Genomic DNA, 22,927 nt, shown 5'->3' on the forward strand with positions numbered 1-22,927 from the left:
CACCTGCAAGGTCATCGATCCGAGCAACAGAAGTCAAAACAACACGATAACGTGCGACCGCAAGCTATTTTCTTACAAGCCGAACGACAAAGTGGCAAGAAAACCGATCAGACTGATAAGTGTCATTTTTGCCGCGCTCAGCCAAGTCATAATCTGACCGAATGTAAGCCATTTAAGCGGGCATTACGTAAAGTGCGGTGGCAGTTTGTTAAACGCAATGGAATATGCTTTAAATGCTTAGATTCACGACATGAGAGAGAAACGTGCCCTGCGCCGGTGTGCGATAAGGACGACTGCGGCGGGATACATCACAGACTTCTGCACTTCGATAACAAGAATCGTCAGGAGGCGAGCGCCGGCGAGGTCCATGAACCTGCGCCGCGATCAGCTGATGCACCTGCACCGGAAGTAGTGAACTGTGTCACCGCGAGTAGCAACAGAGTTCTACTCAAAACTGTTCCCGTACGTATTCGTGCAAAAAACGGCAATGTTATCGAAAGTAGTGCAATGCTTGACGATTGTTCTTCAGTGACGGTAATAAGTGCTAATTTAGCACAGCGCGCAGGACTTACCGGGCTTCGCGAATCTATGCACGTGTGCGGTCCGTGGAAACAAAGTGATGTAACATGTGATAGCACAGTGGTGAAGTTGGAGCTTTATGATAAGGATAATAAGGTTCATTCTATTAGAGCACGAAGTGTTAATGAGTTATGTTTACCTGAGCAAGACTTATCTCTCGTTGATTGTAGTAAATATCAATATTTAAATGCAATACAGAGCGAACTTAAAAATGTTGTTACTAAGCCAGAAATGTTAATTGGTCAGGATAATTGTCATTTAATTATGCCATTGAAAATATTGTCAGGTAAATTATATGAGCCGCCGTACGCAACACTTTCTCCTTTAGGGTGGTGTATTCATGGTAAAATTCGTGTGTCGGGAGCGACGCGCGGGGCGAGCGCTGGGCCGGTTCACTGCACGCTGCTGGTGGGCGCGCCGCCGATGACGGAACAGCGCGCGCTGCAGGACTTGCATGAAGAGGTACGACGCGCGTTCGAGCTGGACTCCGTAGGAGTGGCAGGTAAGCCTCGCCAGAATAAGGACGACGTTAGGGCTGTCGAACACCTTAAGCGTACCGCTCAACTCATTAATGGAAGGTGGCGCGTGGGCTTACCATGGAAGGATCCAGACTGCTCGATGCCTGACACTCTGCCGCATGCACTAAAAAGGCTAAAAGGAGTCGAGCGTAAGATGGCCAGGGACTCTGAATATGCGAACAGGTATGCCGAGCGAGTACAACATTTATTTTCTAATAATTTTGCCAGGGAACTAATGGACACTCAGCGCACGCCAAAGACATTTCATTTGGCTCACTTTGGCGTGGACAACCCTAATAAAAAAAAGTTAAGGCTGGTCTTTGACGCCGCAGATAGTTCCGCGGGTTCGTGTTTAAACGACTATCTGCTCAAGGGTCCGGATCTACTGACGTCACTATGGGGAATCATGCTGCGCTTTAGGGAAAATCGTATCGCAGTATCCGGAGACATAAAAGATATGTTTCTACGCATCCAGATCCACCCACAAGATCAAGACGCCCTGAGGTTTCTTTGGCGGGACAACCCTGCGGAACCCGTCAAAACGTACGTAATGACATCCCTAATATTCGGTGCAAAATGCTCGCCGTTTGTCGCGCAGTTCATTAAAAATAAAAATGCGCTGCGCCACGAGCACACCGAGCCGGCTGCAGTTGACGCGATCTGCAACTCTCACTACGCAGACGACTACATTCAGAGTTTGCCAGACGAGGAGACAGCAATAAAAATGGTAAGTACAATATCAAAGATACACGCAGAAGGTGGGTTCGAGATCCGCAATTGGACGAGCAATAGTACATCTGTGCTCGACAGCGTGCCAAATGAAACCCTCGGTACTGCTGCTGTAAAGTTTAAAATGGATCAGCAGTTCGAGGGCGAGCGGACGCTCGGACTCATCTGGTTCCCGGCCACGGACGAGTTAGGGTTCGACGTATCGCTTAAACGTATCCCTGAGCAGATTGTTTTAGGCCACCAAAGGCCTACTAAAAGGATTATGTTAAAAGTAGTCATGTCTATTTTTGATGTATTTGGATTTTTGGCGCCTTTTACTATACAGGGTAAAATCATGCTCCAGGATACGTGGCGATCGGCCACTGGCTGGGATGATGAAATTCCCGACGATATCTACACTAGGTGGGTAAAGTGGCTCGATTTATTACAATTAATAGGTCGCATGCGCATACCTAGATGGTATCAGAAAGCGTCCATATGTGCGAGCGAGACGGAGCGAGGCTCACCCGCTGCGAACAATACCGGTGCTACGACGAGCGCTACGGCTGCTACGCCTCCCGCTACGCCGCACTCCGGGCCGAAATCGACTACGAGCGCGATCGCTGCAAGTGTAAGTATTATAAATAATTATAATAACTTGCAACTGCATTTGTTTTCGGATTCATCTTCAAAGGCTATGTGTGCTGTAGCATATTGGAGATGGGAAACAAATGGGCAGATATATGTAGCCTTTGTTGCCAGTAAATGCAAGGTCACACCTGTTAAGCCGTTGACCATAAACAGATGTGAACTTCAAGGCGCATTACTGGCAGCGAGATTGGCCGACAGCGTGCTGCGCGAACATAAGGTAACTACAGCGCAACGGTACTTCTGGTGCGACTCGGCGTGTGTTTTGCATTGGCTCCGGAATGATACTCGCAGCTACAATATATTCATTGCAAACCGGTTGGGCGAAATAGACGAGTTATCGCGCGTCAATGAATGGCGTTATATACCTACGAAGTTAAACATCGCTGATGTAGCTACAAGAGAGGTTTACGATGACTCCATATTTAAGAACGAGTGGCTTTATGGTCCGGAGTTTCTTCACGCCGACGAATCGCAATGGCCGAGTGATACGGTGAGCCCTGAAATAAATGAACTTACTTTAGAGTATATTAATATAGTTCATAGTGCAAGGGATGACTTACCTGTGCCGGACGTCACGCGATTCTCTTCATGGCTGCGCTTGCAGAGGGCGACGGCAGCTGTTTTAAAATTTATTGAGAGGTGCAAACATCGTTCTGCGGACATTGACTGCGCGCTGATGGCGCGAGCCGAGCAACTGCTGCTAAAACAAGCGCAGCAGGAGTCATTCGGTGACGACATAGCCGCCATAAGGAATGGCAACATTTTGGACCGCAGCAGTAAACTCCGTCATTTATCGCCGTTTTTAGATGAAAATGGACTTCTCCGATGCAGTGGCCGTATAGATGCCGCAGCAGATGTTGCGCTGGAAACAAAGAGGCCTATTATACTCGACGGTAAGCATGCGGTGTCTAGACTGCTGGTCAGAAGTTATCACGAGAAGGCCGCGCATGGAAACCACGAGGGACTCGTGAATGACCTGAAACAAAAATACTGGTTATTTAAACTACGTCCTACAGTGAAATCTGTAGTAGCCGGTTGTATGTTCTGTCGCATTAAGAAGGCAAAACCGGAGGTACCTAGAATGGGAAACTTACCGGAGGCACGCCTTGCGCATCACCAGCGTCCCTTCACGTACTGTGGCCTTGACCTGTTCGGGCCGATGGAGGTAACAGTCGGGAGGCGCCACGAACTGAGATACGGCGTACTATTCACTTGTCTTACGCTGCGGGCGATACACCTGGAACTTGTTCATTCACTTACCTCGGACTCGCTGATCATGGCTCTTCGGCGTATGGCGGCGAGACGTGGGTGGCCTAAGTGCCTATTCAGTGACAATGGGACAAACTTACGCGGCGCTGACACGGAGTTAAAAAGATCACTGCAGGAACTGGATGAAGAGGACCTGAAAAATAGAGGTGTTAATTACGGAGTACAATGGACTTTTATTCCCCCCGCCAGCCCACACTGGGGTGGGGCGTGGGAACGTCTGATCAGGAGCGTGAAGACGTCGTTAAAGGTAATCCTGAAGGAGCGCGCCCCTAGAGACGAGGTACTTTCCACATTGATGACCGAGGTGGAGAACATGGTGAATGGGCGTCCGCTAACCCATGTGTCTGTGGAGCCTGGCAGCGCTGAGACGCTTACACCTAATCATTTTCTGATTATGGGGCAAGCGTCAAACTTACCTGTCGTAGGGAGCTTCGATGACTCCGATCTCTTTTCTCGAAAGCAGTGGCGTAAGTCTCAAAGGCTCGCCGACATGTACTGGACACGGTGGGTCAAGGAGATTTTGCCAGACCTCATACCGAGAACCAAATGGACCCAAGAGCAAAAGCCACTACAGGTAGGTGATTTTGTTCTCATTGTAGATCCAGCTGCGCAGAGGAACGTGTGGATGAAAGGCGTCATCCAGCAAGTCTACCCTGGCAGAGACGGCCGCATAAGGGTGGTCGAGGTAAAAACTAAGTCTGGAACCTTGAAACGTTCTGCTTCGCGCGTCGCTCGTATTCCAGTAGGTATTGAGTGCTGAGTCAGCACTCAGGGTGGGGAAATGTTAGCGACGTGCTCATATTTTGATATTTTATATTGCTAAATGTTGTTTTAATATATAATTAGGTAGATTAAGAAACCTAAACTTAAGGGTAGTTTTAACAGCGGCCGCGAGCCGCTATTCTAGTTTTGTATGTGCGCCGTATGACAAATCAGTCGGTCCATGCTATCCGCGCGAGCGCACGTACGCACATAACTGTCATTTTGAGTTCTCTATTTTGTGTACTTTGTGTGTCTTAGCCAAATATAAGTTGTTAAAGTTCTACTGTGTTCACCATTTCGCCGCGGCGAGACCCTGTCCCCAACAGATGGGTCCCAGGGCACTCCGACATTAACGGAAACGAAGAAGCGGACGAACTTGCTAGAAAGGGCGCAGACACACCCCTGGTCGGCTCAGAACCCTTCTGTGGAAGCACAAAACGAGATGCATATTCTCTGCTCAGCAACTTAGAAAAAACGAGAGCAATCGATTGGTGGAAGTTCGTTAAAGGACAAGAACACTCGAAAGCTCTGATCAAAGGGTTCAACAGCAAAACTGCTAAGGAGCTTTTAAGACTCAAAAGGCACAAAACCTGCGCGGTGACCAGAATACTGACTGGACACTGCAAGTTGAACAAACATATATGTTTCAAATTGGCAAGAAACAAGATGCGACATGCAGGTTCTGTCAGGAGTCAGAGGAGACTGCAATGCACATTCTCTGTTCTTGTGGACTACTAATGTCAAAAAGAAGTACCTACCTAGGGCGACACGTAGTGCAACCCTATGAGGTACAAAACATTACGGCCCAAAGAATCTGGAACTTTCTGGATGCAACGGGCATTAGTAATGAACTTAAAGGGCCGTCACAATAGATCAATGCTGGTCAATGCGACACTCAAAGGCCCACAACACCACAATAATAATAATAATGTCCCGCGGGGGCAGCTTGTGGCGAGCTGACGGTGAGTGACGACACCGCGGACCCCTATTCCAGAGGGCCCTGTCATCTGGCCCTCGCCTCTGTGCTTGCCTTGATTGGCCGACCAGAATGGAGTCGCAAGAGCGGGACCTATGCTCCAGGTTGGAAGTGTAAAATGTCATAACGCCGGCGGCCTGCTGAACGGATTACCGGGATCTGGCTACCGCAGACTCACCTCTCGACAACCTCACAGCCACTCCAAAGTGTTGCCCTGTTGTCGCACTGTGCGTGCGGCCATTGCGGGGCCCACTCAATGAGTTGGCGAGTCACCACCTGTCATTTACAATTTTGAGACTGATTGTCACGGCAGGTGTCCGCTAGTCTCTCCCATAGCCCATTATCCAGTCCATCCAACTTTCAAATCTATAGCCCATGACCTTAGTTCCCATCGCAGCACAAAAGTGCTGCACTGTAATAGTCTTTGCACCTGGCGGGGACCATCTCCGGATGTATCACATTGTGCGTTCGGGGATAGTATCCACCACATGTATCCCTTGCTTTTAGATTAACGTGCCTTGAAGGGCCTCTGCGCTGTTGGCTTCGTCCCCACGTACGCCTCCCAAAGGTCCGGGACCCCATGGTCCCGAGATATGGAAAAGACATGCAAATAATAATGTTAATTTTATCACATTTATAATACTTAACTCTGTTGGCGAAAGTTTTACCAACATCTTTATTTATATATTTAATATATATTTGTATATATATCACTTCCAGAAGTAATTTATTAATGTAATTTACAACCAGAAGAATAACAACTTATCAAAAATCATCTAAACATACTTAAAAATCCTAAACGTTGCATACCGCTCTTACAATGCAGGTACGCCGCGCGACACAAAACATTTTTTTTAACAGAGTTATGAAAAAAATTGTTTGACAAGTTTACTATTCTGTATAGTAGGATAACTGGGCTATTCACAGGTATTTTTTTTCTAGAGTAAATCCTCATAGTTTAATTTTTTTAGAGGATTTACGAGAAAAAAAATTAAATGTTTTTTTTTTTAATTTTGAATTTCTTGATTTTTTTGTATGGGTGAGTGAGAATTTAGTCACAGAACTGAATTCTTTATCCTCGAATTACACGAAAAAGACTCCAAACTTGATATAGTTGCGAGATGTATGCAGATATAAAGCTTAGAGTGAGGCGCGCCGGAGGCACTTTTACCCCCCCTCCCCTGCCCACCTGCTGGGGGGAACCTCTCGGCAACCGGGCTTAATCAGCTCAGATCACCCCCAGGAACACCTGTTCCAAGCGGTTTGCTTTGTCTCCAAAATGCAAGGTGGTGGACCTTAGATCTCCTGCTATCTATGGAAATCGTCACTCAATCCGCTACATATTTTTACAAAAAAATGTATGAATGCCTGCTTTGAAGTGATACTTCATAGAATAAGGAAGTCCTAAATTATATGAAAATCATATATAACTTGCCCTAGTTCCTAAGAGCAGGAAGAAATATAGCTTAGATTGGACCTGGGGATCCGACCCTTTCCCCTCCCTTTTTGGGGGGTAGGCAAGGTACGATATCGTGGCTACCGCGTCAAATCAGCTTTGTTTGACATTAGGAACAATCGTGCCAAGCGGCATCGCCTGAGTCAAAAGTGCATACCTACTCACTGCACTCACTTAGCTTACGAGCTCGATTTCAAAAAAATCTAAATTTTGAAAGCCTTTATCTCGGAAACTATTCAATCTACAGAGAGAGTTCTAATCTCGTATTGTAGCAAATTTAGTCTTCTTTAAAAACGTCTAAGGAAGGTACTATCAAAAACTAGTTCTTTAGGGTTAGAATCGCCCAAATCTAAACAAAAACCGAAATCTTCGCAGGTTTTTCGATTTTAGACAAAGTTGCGTTCGGCGCTCGAGGTCACCAACTTGGATTATTCATTGGACCAACATCATAAATAAGTCTGCAAAAAATCAGAACTACCGGATTTGACGCAAACGCTAAATGTATAATTTTACTGTATTATAACACCTACGCAATGGTTTTACAATCAGGATGTTACACAATACAAATAATAGCAATGCTATAATAGTCTTATTATAGTAGGTAATTATTGATAAAGATATACAACGTGTATAACGTAGGAAGATGCTACACCCACAAAACGTCGTGTATAGACGTGAATATAAGAGTAGCAGATCAATTTGAAGTTTCTTTTTAACCGACTTCAAAAAATGGAATCTAGAGTCGGACCAAAAAAAGTCTGCAGCGGATTTGATAGCCCACGCAGTGCAAGTGTCATTTATACGTCATAATGCCATAGAACTTTGACGTTTAAAATAACACTTTCACTGCGTGGGCTATCAAATCCGATGCAGACTATTCTTGGTCCGACTCTAGATTCCATTTTTTGAAGTCGGTTAAAAAGAAACTTCAAATTGATCTGCTACTGGTTTATATGAGGAATTGAGGGAACTCAAATCTTATAGGAATACATGCATATAACGATTTTAATATCTTTAACAACAAATCAAGTATTTGCATTCAACAATGTGTCATTTGGTGAAGTGGAACTGCTGATGGTGCTGATGAAGCACAGAATGAACTCTTAAATGACGCGTAGGTATATTACACGTTTGGCGATTTGTCTTGATCGTTAAGGCCCACTTGCACCATTCCACTAACCCGGGGTTAACCGGTTAAAACGTTAACCCAATGTCAAATTGTACTGGTAACCATGGTAACTCCAGTTTAACCGGTAAACCCTGGGTTAGTGCGATAAGCAAGTACCATCGGCCACACTGTAAATATTATGGACCAATTTGATTGAGCTGTACATCGGTGGACCTTATGGTTTTTGTAATAATGTCCACCGATGTACAGTTAGGAGTGTTGTTGTTTTTACCTAAGGTTCTAAGAAACATTTTTGTCAAGGTGCAATTCTGATGTGTTCTATGAGGAATCAGAGGGAACTCAAATCTTGATTGATTTAAATCCAGACCTTGAAACTCACCCCGTACCTAACGTATCCGAAGCGCGAATTTTTTAGTGACATGTCTGTTTGGCCAGACAGGAACGAGGTCCAGAATGCTGCGTCACTCACAATAAGAAAAACCGACTTCAAAAATACTGAAATAAATTATTATCCATTAACGTATATATCTATGGACTGGCCTTACGGGCACTAAAAATGGTACTAGTTTAGTGGTGTGACTCACGAATTCCAACCAATCGTGCAGTCTAACGCAACTAGTTGCGACCAATAGCGCGCGTGATGCGAACTCATCAACCAATCGCGCGCGTGATGCGAACTCATCAACCAATCGCGTCGTACCGGTGTCACACCGCTGTACTGGCCCCTGTCATGCCTCATTATTATTGTTCGTAAAGCCAGTCCCTAGATATCTATGTCAATGTTATTATCCCTTTTATAAGTATGCGCTATCAAATGTCGGTACCATTTCGGTGTATTCCTTTTCACCACACCAGCTCGGAAAGACGAAAACTGATAGCAAAAATGCATTTTATTCACATGTGAGGCAAAGTAATCAAATGCAAATTTTGAGTTTTTCCTTATGTTTGCTGATAGAATTGACTAAATAAATTATAATTTTGGATGATAAATATTTAATAACATTCATTTGAGTTTGATTTGGTTTGATATTTTACATTTAATATTTGCTTCGGGTTGGTGTGGTGAAAAATCTTGTGTTTCACTCGGGGACAAATTTTGTTTATACCCTCGTGCTTTGAAACCCTCGCAACGCTCAAGATTCCATTTTACGAACCACTCGCTACGCTCGTGGTTCAATTATGTAATCTTTCGCTTGCTCGGGTATCAATATTAGCACGAGCGGTTAAACAATAACTTTGCCCCTTGTAAAACAAATAACTATTATGGGAGGCCGTACCTTTGAGTTTTTTTTATTTGCTACAGCTGCAACAGCGCGACAGTGGTAGCGCTGACAGACCAAAATTTGGCCAAAACAAAAGGAACAAAAGATGCACCAATTTCAGATTAAAATATTTGAAACCCCTTCCACACGCAACAATGAAATTGCCAATCAGACCAATAGCATCGAAAATTGTCCGATTAGCGCCCGCCTCCTCGATTTGATTGCCACAATAAAAATCCACAGTATATTCACACTGTACAATTAGACTACGAGTTTGCCCCGGAAAATTACTGATGTGCCGTCAGAAAGTTTCCAAAATTGCAAAATTTTCACATGGAAATATTTCTAAAACTTCTCATACGTATGCGCAGTCAAATCATAACATCGGGCGTTTCGTGATCTGGCCAAAATCCGGAAAAAACAGATTACCCATTTTCCTTGTACAATCAGCAACACTCCTAACTGTACATCGATGGACCTTATTTCAAGAGGCATAAGGTCCATCGATGTACAGTTAACAGTGCGGGCGATGGTACAGAGGGTAGATTATTGTCTCTCGTATACTAATGTTTTATTTATTTGTTTCAGCATTATTTCCTCATGTGAGCGGTGCCATCTTCTGGTAATAAAGGATAATCCGCACTAATTCTTTCTTTACTACGAAATATACGAATTTATGGATCATCCCTTACGATGGAACAATAAAGACAATGTATCATATTCGTAATGTTGTTTATTGTTTACTTAGTTCCTTTGAACGACCAAGAACGTTTATACATAACAATCGGCCGTATTCGAACAAAGCTTCTAGAGATCACTGCCACAGAAGAAATAATAGTACTACCGTACAGAAAGGACACTTCCTACAAACCCGAAGTTTGACAGCGGTTCAGGGTCGAATCATGCTATCTCTTTCTAATACATGGCACTATCCCTTTCGGCTATTTGGGTTGTCAAAAATCGAGTGATTATCTTATCTGTGGTCGTGCACGCAAAACGACCCTACCCTCCAACCCAAAAAAAACCAACCCTAAAAATTGCTCGGAGCAATGCTGAGCCGAGCGGAGCCGAGTTCGACCGAAGTTGGGAGTGTCTCCCCACTGTCACTGCTTTACGATAACAATTTGTTAAAAGTGTCATTTCTTAAACCAAAATAAACGTGTTTTTGACACTGACAGATCGGTATCGTACAGTGATCTTTAGAAGCATTGGCGAATTGGGCCGTAAGTAGGATATGATATAAAGAATCTCACGAACCCGCCGCTACCATACAATCGAAGTTACTCTTTACTATTAACAAAGACATAAAGTTACATATTATGTAACTTCGTATAAGATGAATACTTAGTCTAAGGAAAAAACGTGCCTCGGAAATCAAGAAAAAGTCATTCTCGGATAGATGGCGCACACACCTTTGGCCTATGCTCGGCTAGATGGCGTGACGACACCGTTTCATATTTAACAATTTTAACACATAGATATCAGTGAATGAACATGGGTCAAAATGATATAAAAATAATAAAATTATTTATCCATAACATACATTTTTTAGATAATTTTATACGTTTTCATTTTGAGTTTTAGTCGTGTGTCGATAGATGGCAGTAAATTTACTGTGACTACAAAATGTACTATGACAGGACCCCACTATACTATCTATTCTCTTTGCTATTAACAACTCTTTGGCTAAGCATTGAAAAAATAAAACATGGTGTCTGTAAAAAAACTGATAAGTATTTCAAACCCTAACACTCAGATATTATTGGCATATTGAATGAAAAACTTTTCTGTATTAACTATGTATTTCATTTATTTCTAACAATTTTGAGCACTGACATAAAATTGTTGAGTCTTAGAAAACCTTGACATACCTTACACAATACATATCTCTTATAGCCCTTATAAACTTATAACATAATGATTGTTCTAAAATGTAGATTGACTAGACACATATATGGTACCTAACCACTACTTGTTTCTAAATACATAGGTAAGTATTTTATAATCATAAAGGAATGTTTCAGAGAATAAAGGTACCTACCTACATTATATTCTTATGGAATAAGCACTTAGAAGACTAATAATAAGTCATTTTCATAACACAATGGAACCTGGAAAATTCGGTTTACAATTCATGGTTTAAATTTTAGATAACAGTAACTATTTTTTTATTTCCCTTTTAGCGAGCACTTTTAAAGTTGTTTTTTTTTAATAGGACTGATGTTCTATATAGTAACATGCCAAAGAGACTCATAAGGCTACCTGTACTTGAGAGAGATGAAAAGCGCAAGGTGGATAGGGCTTATAACTTATAAATACCACAAAAATGCATGTTTAGTTAATTTAAATGACAAGCCGGGGTTAGAAAGTAACCCAGGTAATGTGTCCATGGCAATTAGTCAGAAGAAAAAGTTGATTCACGATGCAAATTAGTTCGTCTAGTTCCACACAATATTGTTAATCTAATAAATTTTGTACATGAACATAAAATGACCCAGTAATGGAAACTATCATAGTAATGTTTAATCTTGTTTATTTTGATCGTATAATAAAATTCCATGACTTTTATTGCTGAATAAATGTACTTTTCAAATCGTTGTCCACATCATATTGTCCTACAGCACTGCAGCATTGTATGGGCTCGAAAATAAATTGTCAGTACATTGGCAGAGCCGTGTTGGTTTCCCTAGTAATAGCCCTTTTCATATCTGTAACGTTATATTCCTACCCGTCAAATAAAAAATAAAAATCGTTATTTATTTTCTTTCAGTACAAACGGTATTTCTTGTATTTGGATTTAGTTATTGTAGAGTATATTACCATATAAAATTAAACTACATTAATACAATAATTCAATATTAGTGATTTTTAAATGAATACATTATTTTTGTACAAACGCGAGAACCTCAAAAAATGGTCTGAGTAGACGAAAACATGCATCGGGGCTCGTACCTATATATGCTCCATCTTGTAATTATGGTATTTGACTGTGTTAACCTCTACAAGTTACCTCCAATAAAATTTAAATCTTAATCAAATGTAACAGAGTTGATATTGTTTTGTTTCATTCGATTTTAAAACAAAAAAAATCAGCTCTATTTTCTAATACCATTGGTTTAAATTCGATTGCCAATCTTCCTTGTACGGTGGTGGACACAGGTTATATTAGTCTCCTATGTCTCCAGCACCAATGGCCTGTTCTGTTAGCAGATCCTGGATCTCCTTGTAAATGCTCTCCAGCATCAGAAGTCGTGGCTTGGTGTACTGTAACATCATTGAAATAAATTAGGACATTTATTGATTTACAAATATTTATTTATTTATTGTGAAAACCAACAGTGATACAGATAAATAAAGATAAATTATACAATAGTATGGCCAATTACGGGTTTTCCTGTGTACTTAACTTGAATTGTATACAAAACATCGAACAGACTTATTTCTAGTTAATAAAATAACATAAGTTATTCTAAGGAAGTTAGTTACATTGAGAGATAGGTAAGTAATGCAAGGGTTCCTAAATGTTTTTGTCTTACAGTCGAAGTTACACTCTGGTTTTAAAATGACATTATGAAATAACATGAACATTCAAGTAACATATGGGCTATTCATAAATTACGTCATGTCAAATTAGGGGGGGGGGGGGTCTGGATATCGGATGATGATAGCATGACGTAGGAGGAAACGGGGTCATTCGAAGCATGATTTTTGGATGATTTTAGGGGGTGGGGGGGCCAAATATCGTCAAAATTCGATGACGTAATTTATGGACAGCCCCATAGGGTGGTATTCCACCAGTCCAATGTCAGTGTGTCTCACTCTCTCATTAAGCAAAATGTGTGACGCAATACACATTGGACAAAGAAATTGGAAAGGGTCGCCGACACTTAAGTGGCTCCTGTGATGTTGCTTATGTCCATGGGCGACGATGACAGCTTCCCATCAAGCGGCTCGTCTGCTCGTTTGCTGACTATCACATAAAAAAAGATGGAACACACCCATACATATATCTAAGTCTGGTACTAGTTTTCGTTGCGAGAAATTGTAATACAAAGAAATGCGAACCAGTAAAAGTTGTTCAACTCATACAAAAGTCACATTTTCTTTGTATAATAATATTTAGCAACGAAAACGAGTACTTAGATACATGTTACGTAAATGTTCATGCCAAGATTCATGTAATTTAAGTAGGTATGTTGTTTTAAAATGAGAGTGAAACTGCGATTGTATGATTCTTTGATTTGGTGGATTCAAGTGACTGTAGTGTTAAGCCATGATAACACATTCAGCACTGGCATCACCTCGGTATGATAAAGAATAATAATGATTCTGAATTTAATAATTTAGAAATATAAAAAATATAAGTATAAAATTTTAGACTAAAGGGACATACTATACTAAATTGCTTGAAGAAAAGGGTTGTAATGTGGTTATAATGTTAGTTAAGGGGCCCACTGATTAACAGTCCGCCGCCAGACGGTATCGTCCTGTCAGTTGTTCAGAACTGTCAAAATTTTGTTCTAACTGTCCGGTGGACTGTTAATCAGTGGGCCCCTATAGTTACTTACCTTGAATAATGGTATTAATTTTACTGGCTCATAATCACTATTGATTTTAACTAATAATGTAAGGAAATACAAAACACGATTCTGAAACACAAAAAAAAATAATTTAAAACTTTATAAAATTTCAACAAAAATGTTTTATATTCATTGACGTATATCTCAGGACTACCCTTATGGGCAATAAGGATGGGGCATGAATGGGGCCAGTACAGCGGTGTGACACCTCTACAACACGATTGGTTGATGAGTTCGCATCATGTGCGCGATTGGTCACAATTAGTTGTGTTTGACTGCACGATTGGCTCAAATTCTTGAGTGACACCGCTGAACTAGTACCTTTTTTAGTGCCCATAAGGCCCCTTCTGAGATATAGGTCAATATTTTTATTATGTTTCATCAAATGGTTAATGTTTACATTCACAGGTGTTTTTATTTTATAGGCCAATTATACTTAATTTTACTATATTACTTACCAACTTAATAGCTTCATTTATAATGATGTCATCTATTTTGGTCCACGGCACAAAGTTATCTTCCCGGCCAACAACATATTGCACCGAGCTTTGTATACCCACGGTTGGAATTACTAACAGTGTCTCTAAAAACATACTTAATAATTATATAACATGTGCGTTGGGGGCAGTGAATGTGTTAAACTTTCATAAGTGTGTGGTGGTCAAACATTGTGGGTTCAAACCTTGCTTGTGATGTGTAGAGAAGAAAAAATGGTTTTGGAGAAAAAGATGACTAAAAATGCGGTCAGGATTCTTTTCAGACATACACAAGAGGTTAATGATCTCATACAAGAGGTATTAAGTACTATGTTGGTGGTCAATAAGAATAGTTTCCAATTGCATATCTGATCTGTGTAATCTGTGTATGGTATGTGTGATCTGGTTGATCTGTGTAAGATGTCGCCTAACATTTATTTATTTATATTTATGGCAATAGCTTCTAAGTAACTAGTAACTAAGTGGCTCATTTTGCAAGAGTGTAATTTAAAGTAATTAAATAACTGTAGGGGATATCAACCAACTTATATTTAAACTTTCATTAAGTATGTGGTGGTCAAAGATTGTGGGTTTAAATCTTGCTTGTGATGTGTAGAGAAAAAGAAATGGTTTTAGAGAAAATTGCAAAAAGATGACTAATAAAAATGTGGTCAGGATTCTTATCACACATACACAAGGGGTTAATGATCTCATACAAAAGGTATTAGGTACTTTGTTGGTGGTCAATAAGAATAGTTTCCAGTTGCATATCTGATCTGATCTGTGTAATCTGTGTATGGTATTAGGCTTGAGTCGGTCCTGAACTAAGAACTATTAAGAATGAAATCCCATCAAGGACCGAAAGGAACTAAATCTTTTTGCACGCTCTTAATCGGTCTTTAGGTCCTTTAGTTCAGTGGGATTCGAGAGCGCTTGACTGAGTGAAACGTAAAATGGACGGAACGAAACGGTTGTCAATGTCGCTGGCACGAGTGTGAACGAGATGAAAGAACGACGTGACACTCCTAAGCCCGAAAATATGAAGGAAAAACAAATATATTTCGACATATTTGATATTTTTTAATTATGTTAAGGTGTCTTAATTTTTAATATCGACACATCGTATCGTACAAGTTGAATTGTATTCAGTTACCAAAGATTGGAAAGAAACCAATGAAAAATCGACTCCTATTCATTCCCGGCTCTCAACGACCGAACTGAACTAAAGGAACTAAAAGACCGAACTAGTTCGTTTGACCGATTGACCGAGAGCGGAGCGCTCTCTGAAGTGACCGAGCAGGCACAAGCCTATATGGTATGTGTGATCTGGTTGATCTGTGTAAGATGTCCCCTAACATTTATTTATTTATATTTATGGCAATAGCTTCTAAGTAACTAGTAACTAAGTGGCTCATTTTGCAAGAATGTAATTTAAAGTAAATTAAATAACATACCTGACTGAACACTGTGCGTAACCCAAAAGAATACTATAAATGATACAACTGTAACTATCACTACCAATATAGTCAAATTGATTCGCACGTAAATAAGAAATACAATATTGGCCAGTACAGCTACAAGTAGTGAAATTATGGACCAATTTGATTTACGTTCCTCATTATTGCTGCTGTATGATATAGTAAACTGTCTGGATTTCGGCGAACTGTTTCTACCGTCCACTCTGAGTGATAACATGACACCGTTAACATTCTCGTACTTTAGCGTTTTGTCGCCTTTCGACATATGGCAGTGCTTTGGCTAAGCTTGTTGATAAACGGGTATTTTAATATAATTTATTAATTATTTCTAATTTGTTTTCAAAACATTTATCAATATCAGATAATGTCACTTTGACATAACGTAGTCGTCTTTTTTAGGTTTCACTGAGTCCAACTCAAGCTAAAAAACTAATCTAATTTATTTCTTGACTGCAAAGAGATTGTATTTTTGATTAGGAAGTCAAAGTCATTCTTAAAGATTGTTATGTATACAGAGGTTTGATAAACTGGCAGTGGATTGATAATATTAATGATACTAGTTGCGTAACTTGTACGGCTTGAATATCCACCACTACAATTCGGACATAAATTTGCTCGCAGCAGAAAAATACTCTTTTAATAAGTTCAAGTAGATTCTATGAGTAGATTAATAAAAACGTCTACTCGAGCTTTATATTTATTTTTAAAAAGTTTATTTAGATGCAGTGTATTTGCCAAAATACCTACTTCAATTTAAAATACTAAAAAAGTGTACTTTACTGTAATGGATTCACTGATGAATTTACAATGAGCTAAAATTGTTTTAAAACCCTCAAGGGGATTAGACAGGAGGTAACCATAACAACTTCTAATACAAATACATACACATTAGCGTAAAAGTATTCTAGGAGGAAAGTGTTAAATAAACTAATTGAAAAGGGATTAGTAAAGACTTGCGGTCATGTCGACGGATAGTTCAGATGGCAATGCGTGGGTCTTTGACTCTCTTGTGGGGTTTCTACATGGCCCTGTATGGAATGTCCCATTGCAGACTTTTATAGAAGAGAAGTCTCTGCGTGAGTAATCTAATACAATGATAATCATATTAAATAGATATAGACTAATTCTTCTTACAAGTGGTTCATTTTCAAATAGCGTTTGAGCCTACGGACAATGGGGATGTCTTGGACAGGCCAGAATACAAGAAGATTCATGATGAATATCGGAATCTGGTAAGTATTATCTATTTTTTCTCTATAGGGCCTATAGGCAGACATTATAGGTAATAAGTACTTAATACTATAGTTCTTTGCATTTCTTGGATCCCATTAGTCACAATCTTAGTCTTCTGACAGGTACCATCCACACAACACTAACCGAAACCTTATTTTTCTTTTGATTGCGCCAAATTTAAATTTACAAAGGAGAATATTAAATTAAGCAATACGACAGGTAGATGTGATGCTCGGATCCTTCATGGATGACATCGGCATCTCCGCAGACCAGTTCGAGGCTGCATGCCGTCTGTCCGCTCGCGATTTGGCCGGACTACCCGCACAGTTCCACCGGCGGCTGTTTGAGCAGATCTGGGCTGCCAACGACTACGATATCTTCGTTAAGATGATGACGCATAAAAATGTTGAGCTGCAGCTGCAGGTTAGTGGTCAAAATATCTCGTTGATATCCGAAGGAGGAAGCCGACGACTACGTTCGGGACACATTTAATAAGTATAGAGGTATACATAGATTTCCATCTACCACTTCATTAATTCCCCCGCTCGCAGGGTCGCTTAAGGGAGTCTGTGGTCCTATCAGCATCCTAATCCCAAATATTGGAGCAGGTACTGGTTTTACGAAAGCGACTGCAATTTTTGAGCCTTTAGAAAAAACTAGACCATTACCTAATAAGATTTAAGCTTTTTGAGAAACTTATGGTGCGTGAACTTTGATGCGTTCCAACTAGGCTAACGATCCATTCTTTTTACCTACCTTGTGGCGTTGAGCCCGCATCTATCTGAACTTTAAACATTATCTTGATAGCAACAGTGTTGTTGACAATCTGTTCTGTCGAAGGCACTAGAGTTGATCGAGAGACGTTTTGGAGCATTGCCCAGCCTATTTGCAACCCTACCGGAAGACCTAGAGACGTCCCGAAGCGACGAGAGCGAAGACTGGCCTGATGCTGACGATGTCATGACTGAGATTAAAAAGTAAGAAGAATGTTTTGAATCTACTTAAACTAAACGTACAAGTCGCAACACTCCTAACTGTACATCGTTGGACCTTATTACGAAAGGCATAAGGTCCACCGAGGTACAGTTAACAGTGTGGGCGATGATACACCGTACCTACCTACTACTAAATGCCGCGTGTTAGCTAGTTTAACAACTTCAGGACCATTTGTTAATAGGACTCTTCCAGTCTTTTTGATGATTTCATAATACCTAGGTACTGCGCTGTCACAACAAATAACCTTGTCAACTGAGATCACCATTAGGTAGGTAGGTAGGTACATTACCTTTGCATACAGTTCTCAGTCAGTTCATGAGTTCTTAATCAATCTATTGCTGTTTACTTGACTAAAGATAAAGAATACTTATATATGTGGCCTTAAAAATGTATAAACTTTTAGATTACAACTGGAAGATTTCGAAGATAATGCCGTCGTGAGCGTTCCTCCTGAAGAAGTGGTGGCTGAAAAGCAAACCCTTTTAACCAAAGCGTCCAAGCTTCAAAGCTTTGAAAGGATGGAGAATCCAACTGAGAAAACGATTAATCCACCAGAACCCACTATTTTGGAACCACCAAAACACGCACCGAAAAAAGTTGAGGTAGGGGTAGTATAAAGTATCTAGTTAGGTATAATTGCTTAATACAAAAATCAATTCCCTTCTTTTTCACCATTGTGATATAAAAATAAGTGTCCGTAGTCAACTAGGAACCCTTATAGTTTCGCCATGTCTGTCTGTCCGTCCGAGGCTCCATGATCGTAAGTGCTAGTTGTCTTTTAGGTGAGCGAGGAAGAAATCCGTGCGCGCCAAGAATACTTGAAGCAGCAGCGAGACAAACTTCTAGCGCTGAAGAAGCAGGTTCGCGAGAAAAGGTTGGGCGCCGCTGAAATTGGGTCAGAAGGAAAAGGTAGATAATGCCTAACTTCACGTTCATATCACGTATCAGATCCAACCGTTTGGAAAATGTAAAGAGATCATTAGAGCGATTTCTCATTGTCCGATCTGATATGATGCCGGATGATCCTTGGAGCAAATCAGTTGTTTGAGTGCCTTATGGCATCAAGTCCTTCTTACTTGGTTAATAACGTTACCTTTGCGACGCCGTGTCAAACACAAGCTGTCACTCGGACGCCAGGTCACCGAAGTGTCAAAACTGAAAATGAACTTTATGCATATGCACGTAGGTCTATGTTGCTGTGGTCTGTGACCGATTAATCGGTCTTTGGCGTTGGACCTGCGGTGCGTATATATCGGTCATTGGCGTGCAAAAGGTTAAAGTTCTTTTTAACATTAAAACATTTCATCAATGAATACCTACTTTCTGATCGGACGATGTAAAAACGCTCTTCCGCTGCGTGTTTCTTCGCTCTAGTTAACCTGTCGATTCCCACGATGTGACGTCACCATAAGCGTTGCGACTCATATATGAGTCGTGGGAGAGGAGGGGTTTCATCTTGTGCCAAGTCTCTCAGTTTGCTCAGGGACCCTTACCCTGGAGGCAGTACTCGAAAAAACGTGTAAGTAGATAGTAGTCGACCTTAGGGAGACTTCACACTAGTGTTTCCCAAGCGTCGGCGTCTAGTCAACTCTATGGCTGTTGCTCGAAGCAACAGCGCACAGCTCAGCAACACTATTTTCCATAGCGCTGACTAGACAATGACGCTCAAAAGACGCTAGTGTGTCTCTTAAGGCCGTAACACACTATCGTACCGCACCAAGGTCATTGTGCGACGCACCGATAAGTAAGAGCGAGAAAGAGATATCGCTTTCTCGCTCTTACTTATCGGTGCGTCGCACAATGACCTTGGTGCGGTGCGATGGTGTGTTACGGCTTTTACACTCCATGCCTGATTTCAGGAGAAGGCCCAAGCGGCCTAGCACGGCCCCGCTCTGCGCGCGTGGCGCAGGCCGCGCTGGCCGGCGCGCCGCCGCCGCCTACGCCGGACGCCATGCAACTACGCAAGGCGCTCGCCTCCAAACTGAAGACTGAAGTCGTCGATAACCACTAAGCTGACTGTACTTTATGACCGGCCGTTCCAAATAGTACAAACAATGAGGTTAAAACCCACAGATTTTGTGGTTTGTTTTTTAGGGTTCCGTACCCAAAAGGTAAAACGGGACCCTATTACTAAGACTTCGCTGTCCGTCCGTCCGTCTGTCTGTCACCAGTTGAAATTTTCACAGATGGTGTATTTCTGTTGCCGCTATAACAACAAATACTAAAAACAGAATAAAATAAAGATTTAAATGGGGCTCCCATACAACAAACGTGATTTTTGACCAAAGTTAAGCAACGTCGGGCGTGGTCAGTACTTGGATGGGTGACCGTTTTTTTTTGCATTTTTTTTCCGTTTAATTTTTTTCATTATGGTACGGAACCCTTCGTGCGCGAGTCCGACTCGCACTTGCCCGGTTTTTTGGATTAGGTATGCAGTCTAAAGGCACGTTTTTTTTAACGATTGCAGCGCCATCTGTTTTAAGCATTGCGCGTTTATTTATTTTAACTTTTTGCCCAAAAGGAAATTTATCGTACAAAAGGCGGACTTAATGCCAAAAGGCATTCTCTACCAGTCAACCTTAAGGCAAAGAAGAGAGACGAAGAGATTATTGATCAAGACGGGTATACCTGATACTGATATGCGAGTTGCGGCTCTCATTATACTTATCAAATCCTAACCTCGTACCCTCTGTGCAATAGTATCAGTGAATAGTAGCATTCCCATTCAACAGCACTTGCTTGGGTCCCTGATGGCCTACCGCGAACCACGTTCGACGTGTTGCCTCCCTGTCACACTTACGTACGAATTTACAAGTGCGACAGAGAGGCAACATGTCGAACATGGTTCGCGGTAAGCCCTCTGGAATGTTGCTCCCTTGACCTCAATGAAGAGAATGGTAAAAAGTAGATTTGTCACTCATATTACATTGAAATAAGTATCATACTCTGAATAATTGAAGAGCACCTAACAGTAGCGTAGGTTTCTTCCCTTCTCATTTAGTTACTCGTAAATCTAGGGCTATTTTAATTTTCTATAGAACTATCGGAAACGGCCGGTATACTTATATGTGATTACACGATAATAAACTAACTTGAGTGTGATTAGGTAATGGAAAATAAAATAAAACTTGACGTCGTATTTACCTTATATTTATATTGCTTACTTAACTAGTGACATCATAATAATAGCATTATGTATAGTAAGCTTATTTATTTTACACAACTTGCCAATAGGTAAATCTATTTTTCACTTTAATTTGTGTATAAATTAGTTTCATGGTTATCCATCGAGAGATAAAAAATAGTCATCGTTACAGTCTACGTTCACCTACGACTTCGTATTTTATTCATTTAAGAAATGTTATTTCAAGGAATATAGGAGCCATCCCACACTATTGTTTCCCGAGCGTCGGTATCTAAACTCTATGGCTGCTGCTTGACGCAACGTTCGCGCAACTGATGCCATTTTCCATAGCGCTGACTAGACACCGACGCTCAAAAGACGCTAGTGTGGGCTGGCCCTAAGAATCGCATGTATAATAAATCTAATTGACGGCTCAATGCTATTAACACGCGGCTGTTGGCAGATTTGAAATAAAATTATTACATAAACGTTTCATATTTACAATATACTCTGTCAAATTCATACCACGTATGTAATAATGAATTTTCCCCTCTCGTTTACTGTGCACTTTTAATTTATGAACGCCTAGGTTTTAAAATAAATAGCATTATACGAAAAAGTCCGAAGGACTAGCAATAATTTACAAAGTTGACCATTTTTCCGATGTGTGGCTGTAACTAATTGAATGCAGAGATCAAATGTTGCGGTTCCAAAAATTGATATGTATTGAGAGTAGTTTGTAGTAAAAGTGTTTTGTTTTTTAAATGGTGTCTTTATATTCGCTATATAAGGCGAAGAATCTCCTAGTTATTTTATGTAGCGTTATTATAATATGACACGGTAACCTTACAAGACGCAATTTCTGAAGAATGGTTTAATACTCCTTTGGTAGCCAAGTCATTCGTTCTTCTGAACTAGTTCAAAGAATTACAATTTAAAGTGCAAAAAGCATGCAAGTAATATATTTTAGCATGTCAGGAGTCTTTTCAGAAGGGGTTATTTATGTATGCTTTTCATAGAGAAATAAGCCCGTTTAGAATAGACTACTCGTGTGTAGATTTCTTCATACAGATCGGCATGATCTATGATCACCTTTTTTGCTTTTAATAATGTCTATCACCTATTAATACCATCGTTTCCATGCGAGATAACTGAGAGATTTTGTGTCATACGTTGGTCATCAATTGTACAATTGTAATCCAAAAATCTAATGGTTTAGAATCTGTTCAGAACTAGATTTATACGAATGAAAGGCGACCAAAGGACAATAAAATCACTATATAATCCAGTTGTAATACAACCGGTCTGCATACCTTTCGAGTAAATTCACATTTTAAATAAACTGTTACATGGCTTTTAACTAAGCTTTATACTAACTCGCATACCATTAACGATTATATGCAACAATTAATATAATTTATAAATAATTATACGGGGCAATTTATATGATCGCATACACTGCCCCAAGATAGCAAAAGCCGAAATAATGCTTTGGTCCTGAATTTTATCGATTCATTACAATGTTTTAAATCTAAATTTTCGTACCGAAAGTGTATCGTACTTAACAAATACTATTTGTAAGGATTATATGATGCTGTGTAAGTTTACTGTACATAATAACGTTTTTTAATGTTTTTACAACCTTATGGCTACGACTTAACCCAAATTCCTTCAACAAGCGAAATTTTAGCACAACGAAATAAATATTCTCGCCTTTTTCGTTGTGCTAA

At 40.5% G+C, this 22,927-nt stretch overlaps 3 protein-coding genes across 3 annotated transcripts; 2 read left to right on the top strand and 1 right to left on the bottom strand.

Annotated features, from left to right (window-relative positions):
• The first annotated feature begins 887 nt into the window (after positions 1-887).
• Positions 888-4,485, top strand: LOC134799646 (uncharacterized). Its single transcript, XM_063772085.1, has one exon. It carries the CDS (start codon positions 1,003-1,005, stop codon positions 4,483-4,485), a length of 3,483 nt encoding a protein of 1,160 aa, XP_063628155.1. The 5' UTR covers positions 888-1,002.
• Positions 4,486-12,308: 7,823 nt separating this feature from the next.
• LOC134799209 (phosphatidylinositol N-acetylglucosaminyltransferase subunit H-like) lies at positions 12,309-16,374 on the bottom strand. The gene is made up of 4 exons (XM_063771598.1): positions 15,821-16,374; positions 14,349-14,473; positions 13,879-13,959; positions 12,309-12,574 (listed from the first exon to the last, which is right to left on the bottom strand). The coding sequence occupies exons 1-4, from the start codon at positions 16,107-16,109 to the stop codon at positions 12,476-12,478; spliced, it is 594 nt and encodes a 197-aa protein (XP_063627668.1). The 5' UTR covers positions 16,110-16,374; the 3' UTR covers positions 12,309-12,475.
• A 315-nt stretch (positions 16,375-16,689) lies between these two features.
• LOC134799420 (cilia- and flagella-associated protein 36) lies at positions 16,690-20,132 on the top strand. The gene is made up of 7 exons (XM_063771823.1): positions 16,690-16,920; positions 17,000-17,076; positions 17,297-17,500; positions 17,918-18,054; positions 18,477-18,675; positions 18,856-18,982; positions 19,933-20,132. Exons 1-7 carry the CDS (start codon positions 16,806-16,808, stop codon positions 20,082-20,084), a joined length of 1,011 nt encoding a protein of 336 aa, XP_063627893.1. The 5' UTR covers positions 16,690-16,805; the 3' UTR covers positions 20,085-20,132.
• Positions 20,133-22,927: the final 2,795 nt, after the last annotated feature.

Source organism: Cydia splendana, chromosome 18 (assembly GCF_910591565.1).
Source record: "Cydia splendana chromosome 18, ilCydSple1.2, whole genome shotgun sequence".
In the NCBI taxonomy this organism is placed as follows: Eukaryota; Metazoa; Arthropoda; class Insecta; order Lepidoptera; family Tortricidae; genus Cydia; species Cydia splendana.